Source organism: Condylura cristata, unplaced genomic scaffold, assembly GCF_000260355.1.
Source record: "Condylura cristata isolate star-nosed mole 26May11 unplaced genomic scaffold, ConCri1.0 scaffold00012, whole genome shotgun sequence".
Lineage (NCBI taxonomy): Eukaryota > Metazoa > Chordata > Mammalia > Eulipotyphla > Talpidae > Condylura > Condylura cristata.
Window position 1 is genome coordinate 52,607,462 of NW_004567113.1, and position 12,374 is coordinate 52,619,835.

The 12,374-nt window shown below is 43.5% G+C and overlaps 1 protein-coding gene across 4 annotated transcripts in view; it reads right to left on the bottom strand.

Annotated features, from left to right (window-relative positions):
• Positions 1–12,374, bottom strand: part of CPEB2 (cytoplasmic polyadenylation element binding protein 2) — a 57,109-nt gene that overhangs the window by 28,424 nt on the left and 16,311 nt on the right. For all 4 annotated transcript variants that reach the window (XM_004681402.2, XM_004681400.2, XM_004681398.2 and 1 more), the window contains one exon: positions 5,461–5,511. In XM_004681402.2, the coding sequence (XP_004681459.1) occupies positions 5,461–5,511 (51 nt within the window). The remainder of the gene's footprint in view (positions 1–5,460; positions 5,512–12,374) is intronic.

A 12,374-nucleotide genomic window follows, 5' to 3' on the forward strand; every position in this document is an offset into this window, starting at 1 on the left:
AAAAGAAAAATATTGGATGGTTTCACTCATAGCAGAATATAAAGGACCAGGGGAGAAAATAATAACAACACACAACTACATACCAGAAACATTTTACGGGGGTGGTGGGAAATGGGATAAAAAATGTGTGTGTGTGGGGGGGGAGAGTGCCCTGGACTATGGTGATGGCACACGGGTGATTTGGTGCTGGGAAGCCCACGGGGATGACAGCTGAGATGGAAAACGGCACAAAATGGTGTAAACATAAGCTATTACATTATTTTCAAAAACGCACCTCATTTAAAAGTGGGAAACGGGCTGTCGGCAGACGGGCGCATGTGTACGTGTGTCGGACATAGTGCGCACTGCGTGACAAAGGCTGCCAGGAGCTCCCGGAGGCCTTTCCCACATGGAGTGACTATCGGATTTGACCCTGGGACAGCAAAATCGCATGTAGGCTCCAACCCACAGTTACAGCGATGAGACAGGAGGCTTCTACGGTCCTCTCTCTCTGCCCACTTTTGCACTGTGACTTTCCTCAGTGTGGCAGCCAGACGACCACAGTAGGAGGCGACAGGTAGACATGCAAGCACTGAGGGTTAAAGTTCCGGTGTGGAGCTAAATTCTTTTCCTTTAACAAATCGTCACCACGGAAAGAAATCTGTTACCCAAGTCATACTCCTTTTCAAGATCCCAAATCTGTTCTCCATTGCACTCCTATTAGCATAAGAAAAGAGCTAGCTGCATATTCAACTTTCCTATTTTCATGTCTTAATAATTTAGAGTTATCTGCCTTTGGAAATACAATTTCATTAGTGAGTGAATTTTCTTCATTAAAAAATACACATTTACTTCTCTCTTGCCCCAAAGAACTGAAAGTTACTTACTACAAACATGACTGCACGTGATTAATCACAGCAAATTTAAATTTCAAACCAGCTTGTCAGTGATACCATCCCTCTGTACTTCTACTTGATATGTTCCCCTTCGGAAAGAAATATGTACAAACAAAAGCCCAAGGTATTTATTATAATTCATCGGGAGAGGGCAAAGGAAGCGCAGCTTAATCCAAACAGAAACCACCCTGGAATGGGGTGTCACTTGTACTACTCCTTACTGCTGCGGAAAATGGCGGCTATCTTTCTGGGTTTAGCACTGGCGGTAAAGCTGCGGGATGTAACCCTCAAGCTGGTGCTCTAATTTCACAGAGGCTTACCCTTTGGGCTTTCGCCACCTCCCACTCTGCAACTTTCCGAGTGTGTTCTGTTCCTAGAATTCAACTCCATCTCTTCCGCCATATTTGAGCTCCCTCACCAGCTGTCGCTCACCACCAGACAACTCAACTTGGTTTCCAACTGACTCGAGACATAAAGACTGTTCAGAGGTCGGAGACTGCTGGCAGTTAATTTTTCAACCTGTACAACTTGACATACAGGTGTAGAATTGCACCTTTCTCTCCACCCCTAGTTAACAGAGGCTCAGAGTTAAGAGTGTACCAGTTACTTCACGGTTTTACCACGTTGGACCAACTTCCTGAACTCACCCCGGCCCCTGCTTATCCCTGACTCAAGGACCGATTTAAAAGCTTAACCATAGAGCTGATTAAGCTGGAATGTAGGATAATGAAGCCTGCACAATGTTTGTCTTATCTGCATAGCAACTATACTACTTCTCTTAAATGGACTCAACCCAGGTACTAGCATAACATCACAGATTTTTGCCCAATCTGTGTTTTCTAATGCATGTTCTTAAAATTGTAATCATCAAACCACTCTAGAAGCACTTGCCTGAGAGAGGCATTCTACTTTAACTGACCCAAGATTTGTCCCTATATAGTTTCTTCCAACCGGTTTCAGTCTGGTTTTCTATAATAACATAAAACAAGCTTTCTCTGTTCACTATAGATAGCATCCTTCAGATAGCTCAAAATATCAGCACATCTTTTCAGTCTTTTATTCTCCAAAGTAAACATATACAACTCCACCTTCTCACAGGACTTTTATTCTTTCAAAGTCAGCTTAGTCACTGTTCATCAGTTTCTGCCATCTCACTTCCACTCTCAGGAATGTTCTAGGTCCCTTCCCTGCCACTCCTCACAACAAGCCCCGGAGGCATGCAGCACATTTTTTCTTTTAGCTCCAAGGAATCTGAGTCAAAGTGAAGTCAGGTTAAGTTTTCCATGGTCACAGAGTGAGGAAACACGAGGCTGACTTAAGCCCGGACACCCCGCTCTACCCTCTGTAGTGCCGACTGCCAGGGACTATCCTAAGCCAGTAAGACCCTGATGCCTATGTTTTTACCAAGTTTTGATTTTCAAAGTCAAAACGAGTTATCTTCTTAACCATTTAGCAGTTCAAGCTGTGAAGTTCTAAAAAAAACAAAAAGTACTCTAAAAAATGGGTTTATGAACTAAGATAAATACAATTTAACCATTCATAAATATGTAACCATAATTCAGGCTTGGTATTAACATGGGTTAATTCCCACATTTTCCAGGGAGACAGTACATTAAGAATATAGTGAGTCACAAATACTTAAAAAGTAGCTATTGAAAAAGTTCCCCTTAGTCCTTTCAGCGCTCATTATCTACTTCTCTTCAATAAACCTACTTAAAACATTATTTAAATTTCAACCCAAATGCCCAAAAACAGATGACTGGATCAAGAAGATGTGATCCATAAACACAGTGGAATATTACTCAGCAATCAAAAAAGATAAACTCATGCCATTTGCAGTAACAGGGATGGAGCTGGAAAAGATCATACTTGTGAGATAAGCCAGAAAGAAAAATAAAAATATTGGGTGGTTTCATTCATAGCAGGAGTGAAAGGGATCAGGAAAAAATATATACAGTAACTGTAATAAAGTAAAGAAGAACATCAACAACTATAAACCAGGGAACATTCTGTGGGGGGTGAGAGGGCAATGAGATCAAAATGGGGTGGGAAAAGCACATGGGGACTATGGTGATGCCACAGGGGTGCAGTGGTGGTGGGAAGTTCACGGGGATTACAACTGAGAAGAAAAATTGTACAAAATGAAGAATGATGTAAAAAAAATTAAATAAAAACAAAAAAAAATTTAAATTCTTAATACCAACTAGCTCCTTGCCCCATGTATGCCCCATTATCTGATAATTTTTGCCTCTTCTGAGAAAAATAAATATTTTCTTCTGGGTTCAAATTATCTCCACCAACCTAAAAACATTTTAATGTCCAAGTTCATCTTTCTTCTCTCTTAGGTCTATGCCAGAAAAAGCTCTGAACTTCCACAGAGGCTTTCTGTTGAGTGTCTAAAATGGCAGACCATGGAGAAGTCCTCTCTCATGGTAAAGAAGCAGATCTGTCAACAAGATGCAACTCTTGGGGCCCTCCCTGGTGGTGCAATGGACTGAAGCACAGCACTATGAAGCTAGCCATGGCCACTTCAGTGCGAGTTCAATCCCTGGCTAGGGAGGTGACCCATATGGCATGGCAGGCCTCTCCTGACCTGCTCGTCGCTCCCCTCAGTGGTGTACTTCATCAATCTGCCTGTACTGCTCCCCACTCTGTCTCTGGTGAATCCTCTCACCGCCCCTGCCCCTTTGGCCTGTACACCAGTTCTGTATGCATAAATAAATAAATCTTAAAACAAAACAAAACACCAAGATGCAATTCTTGCCTGAAAAATATTCTTGTGTCTACCACGTGATGATAGATACACTTTCAGCCTAGCATCTAGATTATTTATAGGACTCTAGGAAACTGAAGAAAGAAGTTTAATATTTAGTGTAACCAAAGCTAGGTTATAACGACAACGTGGCAGCTAAGTTCTCTGTTACGCACACAGGCATCCTACTATGACTACAGCAGACATCTAGGCAAATGTAGTAAGGATTCAGCAACCTGAGAACATTTGTAAAGGATTTAACAAGTCACAGAATATTTCTTTCACATGAATTTTTAACAGAGCCAAAGTTTTTGTCTTATGTTAAATTCTGTTCTGAAATATACCCTAAATCAAATTTTTAAAGAGTTGTTTTAGATTTTAAAATAAAAATATGATCTTTGTTTACCATAAAAATTGCTTTAACAGACTTTATGGAAGTCAGAAGTAACATTATTATTATTGAAACCTATCATTTTTTAAATGAAAATTATAAAAAGTGACAATCTTGTCATTTTTATACGATCTGGAGAGAAACCAGAGTATGACAATCTTGTCATTGTTATAAAGTCAATGTAATTTTTAGTCATAGATTTAGAGTTCAGATGCTACCTACTTAGAGGGCTTTGTTATTTCAACTTCACAGTAGGAAAAAATTGACTGAAGCACTGGAATGCAGTTTCCAGTGCTTTCTGGCTACGGTGTTGGGAAGCCTGCCCGCACCGAGCTGCCTGGGCACCGGGAGCTCGTGCGCCGCGGCCCGGCTCCACCTGCAGGTGCCCGCTGCCTCCAACCAGCGGCAAGGACGGTCACTACCAGCACTACCAGCTAACCTGCTGCTCGTGCTGGGAAACTTGACTCAATAGTCAAACGTTCACCGAGCCGGTCAATTACCTTACTTCACTTTTTTCTTCAATTTTTCAGTCACTTAAAAAAAAAAAAATCTGAGGTAATCTGGACTTAACGCCCACTTTTCTGTCACGACAGTGTGAATGTTAGTTGGTTTCCATTGTCTCATTGTCTGTGTTAACATTAGCCTTTTCCCCCAGTCACTTTTTTTTTTATATCATTGCCATCTTTTACCAACTCAATTTTAGTTGAAATAGAAGAGGCAGACTATCATAATGACAGAACCAAGTATGTTAAACATATTTATGAACACTCACTTATTCCCTCTTCCTACTTTCCTCTCTTCTCATGTTGGGGAGGGCGCCTGAACCCACCCTGCCTACTCCAGCAGCCCTGGATGGGCTCAGCACTTGGCTGTCTGGCTCTATGAGTGTACAACAGGAAGAAAACTTCAACCAAGTGTTGTAACGCTGGGGAACACACCCTGTAAACTGCACAGTCAAAACACACTGTCAGAGTGACCACCATCTTTACAGAGTGGCCAGTATGTTCTTTTCTCAGTGAAGGTAAGCACAACTCAACACTAAGTAGCAAGTTCTATGCACCTGCGACCATTATCCTCATTTGATTGTCATAATAAATCTTGAGACTATCATTCCCACTGCACAGATAAGAAACCAACATTCACTGAAGCTATCTGACCAAGGTCACACCATGAACTGTAAAACTGATATTCAAACTCAGGACTGTCTGGCCCCAAAGTCCACGGTCACTGCACCAACTCGCACCATCGCAAGTACACGCCGTGACTGCTTTGTACCCAGAATACATCCAAAATCCTAATTCTGCTTCCTGTACAGAAGAGCTAGGACTTATTTTTGACTTATAAAATGAGTCACTGTGTGTCTGGGGAAGGTTTAGAGAAAATGTATCCAATCATCTTTATATAGATCAACTGGAAAGAGAAAATGTTTTTATAAAACTTACCATTTAACATCAAAAGATTGTCAGTTCCTGGATGTGGATAGCTCAATCGACCTTTAAAAAGACAGGAAAGAGAAATTAAAATTTTGGTGGTATATGAAACGCTTTTAAAATGGGGAGGGGGAATGGATTAAGGAGGCAATTGGCTAACATAGTACATTTCTTTAAGAAGTGAAAAGTTGGGCCCTCCCTGGTGGTGCAACGGGTTAGGATGCAGCATTGCAAGCCAGCACGGCCACTTCAGTGCAAGTTCCATCCCTGGCCACGGAGGTGATCCACAGGGTGCGTCAGACCCCTCCTGACCCCACCCACTGCTCCCCTCAGCAGTGTCCTTCATCTATCTGCCTGTTCTGCTCCCTGCTCTGTCTCTGGTGAAGCCTCTCACCGCCCCTGCACCTTTGGCTTGCACCCAGTTCTGTATGTAGAAATAAATAAATCTTTCAAAAAAAAAATAAGAACTGAAAAACTGATGTTTAACCTAAAGTATATAAACTAAAATTCTTCTTGAAAGTAGAAATAAAACCCAAAAGCCAGGAATCTTAAATCCCTAGGTGGTGAGAGGATGATGTGATTTGGGAGCATACCTACAGAGTGCACTGTGTTTGTGTTTTCAAACATAAAAACAATGCAGGAATCCTAGTCTTTCACACTGCATACAGCATGTGGAAAATTTATTATGCTAGCACTATTTTTTCAAAAATAGAATCTGAAAGGTACATTCCTAAATAAGAAATATAAAAAATAATAATGGAGATCATTATCTTTAGTCCATTGAGATACAGAACTTCCCTTTAATGCCTCAATCTCAAGACAGACGATTACAAAGGGATACTGAAACCCACTACTGAAAAACTCCAGAGGAAACGCCTGTGGGCCACGTCTCGTGCCTCTCAGCACCTCCCTGGGGGAGACGCCAGCAGCGTGTGAGGGATGCGCACAGCGCAGGCTGCGGGTGCATCCGCCCGGCGGGCGGGCCGAGAGCACAGACTCGCTGACCACCTCAGGGCGCCCGCGCCATGCTGGGCCCCGTTACACCAAATATTCCAGGCGGCAGAGACAAGGGCCTACAGACTTTTGTCTTAATAATGAAGTCAAAGAATGTGGGTGCTATCAGTGCAAGAGCCGTGGCAGGTATAATCCAATTTTGGCATCAGACTGTATGGCAGCCATATACACAAAGCTAGATGCGCCGAGCACGTCACCTGAGCTCTGACCACAGCGCTTGGGGTTCGGAGTCAGCACAGTGGAACTGAGTGTAACAGCCCTTCAGGAGAGGCACCACCTCTTGTTTTCTCAGCTAACGAAATGAGCTAGCACAGCTGTCAGACTAACCATGCAGATGCGTCCAGCTGAGTCAGTCCTCAGGCGAGCCAGACTGGAGAGTGAACACAACAGGCCAGGACCCCAAGGGGCAGGGCACAGAAATTTCTGACCTGGACTTCAGTAGCATGGCTGTTACTTTGTCTGAAATGTCAGTTTATTTTGAAAAAGTGCGGCTATTCTGAGCATCTCACTGCAGATGACCACATTCAGGTGGCAAATTAAGGCCATGAAAAAATTACTGTTATTTCTACACTGAAATTTTAAATCACAGCTCCTCTGAAAGTGGCATCTTGTTCTGCTGCTGTGTACCAAGTCTGGTAGGCTGGCAGGTGACGATGCTGAGGGTGGTCAGTGAGAGCCAGTCTCTCCCCAGAATGTGGAAGGGGAAACAGCATGGAACACACAACTTCAGTAAAATCTGAGAGGTGTGAAAACAGTCTGCTGTACAAAAAAGCCCACTAATATTTAACTGAGCCCATAGATTCAAGAAGGTTTCTCAGAAAGTCGACTGAGCAAAGCCTTCAGCCCAGTCCCTCTTCAAAAGACACTCAAATTTCGCTTGCCAAATAGTTATCCTCCAGCAGGCTCACTGCTCACTCTGTTTATCCCAAGACACAGGTAACAAGATGTTGTTACTGAGAACAGTCTTTTGACTTCTTGGCTCTGGATATACTTAGACACACCAGAAGTGCAAAGTTAAAAGACTGATACCTATTTGCAAATGATTATGTACACACACACATACACATATTTAATTATCCAATTACTTCTGCTCTACCAGAGTGAAACTATTAACACGTATTTACAAGTTAACTTTTACAGTCACATTTTACCAAGAATTAAAACTACTTTTACCAAGAACCTGCCAATCGACAGTAATAACTAAAATTTAGGGCTTACTACCTACCAGGAGCATCTCAGAATTCTCAGCAATTATTTAATCCTCATAACAGCGTTGCGATTCAGGTACCATTATGATTCCATTTGAAGATGGAGACCAGAGCTGCAGAAGGCTGACAACTCCCCACAGTCACACCATGGTGAGGGAGTAATGGCAGGATTTGGAAACAGGCAGTTTGGCTTCCTACTCTTAACTGCCATCTTATAATGTCTTCAGAGTTGATGATAATACAGAGTAAGATATGTAAGCTTAGTGACAAGGTAAATAGGATGCATTAAAAAAATTCTAGAGTGATTATGTCATATTTAAGATAATTTACAGAGAAAAATACACCCCTACCCCTGAACAGCCCTATTGTCTAAAAAGCCTGTAAAACTCCTACTTATTACTTAAAAGGCCCTGGCACAGAGACGATGCTTCACTGTTCCTGTCATTAACAGGACCTCCAAAATGTAGATGGACACAGGGTTGGCAGAATAAAATCTTCAACTTCCTGCCTCCCTTGTTATTCAGTGTGCCCACCTTATGTGAGAGCTGGCCAGTGGTCTCCCTCTTCCTTTCCTGTCCCTGCTGCTAGGATGCAGATACAAGGGCTAACCTGACTAGCCACGTGAGACCATGAGGCAGAAGCTGGATATGAAGGGGAACAGAACAAGACAGACTGGATGCATGAGAATCCAGTGTCTTTATTATGAATACGTGACATAAAACATTTTGTATGGTTTGGCTGGATGACATGCTATTTTGATACATTTATGTGCTGGGATATGATCGCTATGGTAGTGACATTTAGAACCTCTTGTCGGAACATTCTTCTCAGATAATTTGTAATCTTAGTAAGTGATGACTGAATGACAATATTCTTTATATTCATTTTACTAGGCATGTAAGAGAAATAAACCATTTGTGTTGCCAGAGTTTTCTTTCTTCTTAGGTTCCTAGAAGAACCTAACTTTACCTGTAAAGTCCTCTAGTGATAAATTTGGGCAAATGGATTTTAGATGCTCAGGCTATTGCTGCTTTGTCGCTGTGAGCCATGGAAAGCATAGTCGTTTCCTATAAGCGAAGGGTCTGTGTGCCCTCGGCACCTTCTTTAGCAGTGAGTCCGCCAAGTTCAATAATTTTGGGAAAACAAATTATTCTTATGTGTCAGTGAATGACTACAGGGATTATAGTACCTCCAACCATTATCTTACTAGGCTATTTTGCATTTAAAAGCAAATTTATACAATGCATGTATAAAATGCAATTCATGTTGGCCATTCAAATGTACATCTGAGCACCAAAAACCACAGAGATAGGACAACTGCATGCCATTTTGTTTGCATAGATGAATGACCACTTGCTAAAACCTTATAAAGCATATTTGGAGTTCTTTCTCCAAAATGCTTATTTACTACCATTGGAAAGAACTTACAAAATGGGGGTCACTTTTCCTTTGAATTTAAATCGTCTGATATCAGTAGAAATGTGAATTAGGAAGGGTAGAACGCAACAATCGCTCAGCCAACATTCCTTAACCTCTGTGTGGCCCCAGCTGAAAGCCTCCAGTGGCCGAAGACAGGCCTTCGCTGCAGACCTGGCCCTCCTGGTTCTCTGCGCCACCGGCCACCCCTGTGTCTCCCGTGGGAGGAGTCCTCCTTGAGACCCTTTCACCGTTGAGGTCCCAGTGTTCCATGCTTGAGCTGGATTCTCCTCCTACAGCCTCCTGCTGACATCCTTGATCCCCAAGCCTACGCATTTTCTCTACCAGGCACCTCTGCACTTCTGTCTCCAGCTGCAAGCCCTCTGCTCTACCGCAGGTCAGCCAGTTTATGACACTGCCCTCCGCCTGGGGGCTCATCCCACATCCTTGGCCTGACGTTCCTCCTGAGACTGTCTGATCTGTGTGAAAATCCACCAAATCCTGGCTGCTCTCTTACCACAGACACCCAAATGTGCCTGCTTTTACTCAGGCCCTTCACTGTTTCTCTAGCCCAAATTAGCCCCTTTCTTCACCCTGTAGAGAGAAACCTCAGTGTTCTCCCCACTGTCAGTCTGGTCTCCACACAGATGCTCTTTTTAAACCCACATCAGCTCACGTTGCTTTGCTGTGCGAGCCTTTCCACAGTCAGAAATTCTTATCTGGCCCCAAACACCTGCCACGGTCACCGCCCTGGCTTCGTTGCTACCCTCACGCAGGCAGGCAAGTACTCCTGCTTCAGGATCTGCCTACTCCCTCTTTGTAAGTGAAGTCATTTGCCCAGAGTCTGCCAACGCCTGCACCTCTCCTTCATTTGCGTCCTTAAAGAGGTGTCATCACAGACCACGTATCTGAAGCAGCAACTTCTTTCTTCCTCTTATCCCCTCAACACTATTTTTTTTAATAGCACTGATTCTTTTTGTTTCTATTCTTCACTAAAATAGAAGATCTGCAAGGGTAGGCTCCATCCTTTTTATATCTCTGACATCTAAAAAAAGTGCAGCACATGCGGATGAATGCTACTTCTCTTTTTATTATGTGAACCAAGACCTTAATCAAAAGCTCAGTACCAAAGCAATCCTGCGTTGTACAGAGGCAAGGCATTCTTCTAAACAATGGGCAAATTACAGAAGCAGTTTTTATCAGTTCATTCTAAATCCCTTATGTCTGGATATGGGAGGGGTGGGAGAAAAGTCCTGCTTTCTGGTTGTGCGGATCAATTTTTCCCTTCTCCACCATCTTTTTTTTTTTTTTTTTTAGATTTATTTATTTATGCACACAGAACTGGGGTATGGACCAGAGATGCGGGGGTCAGAGTATTCACCAGAGACAGAGTAGGGAGCAGAACAGGCAGATGGAGGAAGTACACTGCTGAGGGGAGCAGCGGGCGAGTTGAGAGAGGTCTGCCGTGCCCTGTGGGTCAGCTCCCTGGCTGGGGATTGAGCTTGCACTGAAGCAGCTACATCTAGCCTCATAGTGCTGCGCTCTAACTGCTGCACCACCAGGGAGGGCCCGCCATTTTCTTTTAAGGAAAATGAGTATGCCCCAAAAAATGGTTCCCAAAGCCCCAATACTCACAGGTAAGGATGCCCACCCACTCTTACTAGTGACAAGAAAACTGTGAAGAACCACGCTGCACATTCTGACAATTCATTCCAACAGAAAATAGTAACAGTAGAGTGTAAAGGCGCTAGGATAGAGTTAACCTTAGACCAGTCAGAAAGACAGGCACCGACGCTGTGGTCAACAGCAGAGTCAGTAGCTATTACGCCTCACCAGTGACTCCCACTGAGGCGGGCAAGCACTGTTACATGCGGCCACCGCCCAGGAGGAAGGGGAGGCACGCATCTACCTCCTAGTTGCAGGCACCAAGTACGGGCACGCTACATACTATAGATGAATAAAAAGCGCGTTATGGACTCAAATGATAAGAGTTAACACTTCTTAGGTACTTTAAATAAAGCATCACCACTGTTGTGACAGACCCCTCATTTTTTTTCATGATCCACATATCACTTATTTCCAAAGCCAATAGTTAAAGCACAGGCCACAGGAAGTCTGGTCCACTGAGAATGCGGTTGTTACCAACCAGAGATAGCGCCAATCTCTGCTCAACTCCCAGGGGCAGGATAATCATTCCTGACCTCACTCCCAAATCTCAATGCATGCCTCATAAAGCCTGAGAGTAAGAGCACACAAATGCAGAAAAGACCCTTAGATCCAAAGCACCAGATCTCAGGAGACCAAATGAATCATTCCTTACTGACATCTAGTAAAAACCATCAATCTACTTTCAGTTTCCAGGGAAATTACTCCAATTATTTCACTCTTAAATCAGGATCCCACCATGAACTTTTCCACCTAATTGTTTAAAATGGTTAAAACTTTCATCAATATTAGAAAATATACTAAGAAACGCCGAAGAACAAAGAATATCAAAAAACTGGGTTCAAGTGAAGCATCATCACAGGAGTTAAGACAGCAGTGAGACTGACCCGAGCCGCCAGCACCTGCCAGAGAGCATCTTTTCTGGTAGTGACTTGATGATGATGTACTAATATACATGCAGGTAATACTGAAATCAGTTTGAACTAGTGAATGCAGAACTTTGAATTGTGGAGGGTTTCAAGAAAATACTGACAGGTGTGCACACAATGCCAGTGGCAGCACGAGCTGCGTAAGCCTAAGAAGCCGGCAGGCGACCCCTAGATCTAGACAGAGCCTCGAAAACCAACGTGTGAGGTCTGTAAACACAGAAAAAGCTCATGCCTTTTATTTCAAAGTTGAAGTATGTCAATATCCCACAACAGGGGAATGTCAGACAAACTCATTTCACATGAGATGTGAGTAATTTTAAGTTCTAAATACTGATTTGGGAGGACATAGTACGGGGGCCGTTTGGGACCCTGCTGTCACCTGAGGGCGACCAGCATGCCAGTGCGGCACCAGGCCTCTCGGGATCCAGCAGCAGAGGTGGCTCCCACGACCCAGAATTGCGGGGAAGACAAGTAGGCCGGGAAAGAAATTCCGCTGAATCCGAGGTACGCGAGACGTGCTGCTTACGAAGGAGTATGGTTGTCTAACCACCCAACTAACTGACTGGGAGGGTTGGGGGCTTCCCCCAGGAGACACCAGATTAGGGGCACAGAGACCTGCAGCTGGACATGGAGGATTATCTGCTGCTTTCGGAGACTCTAAAATGACAGTAGGAATTAAAAAAAGTCTAACCAC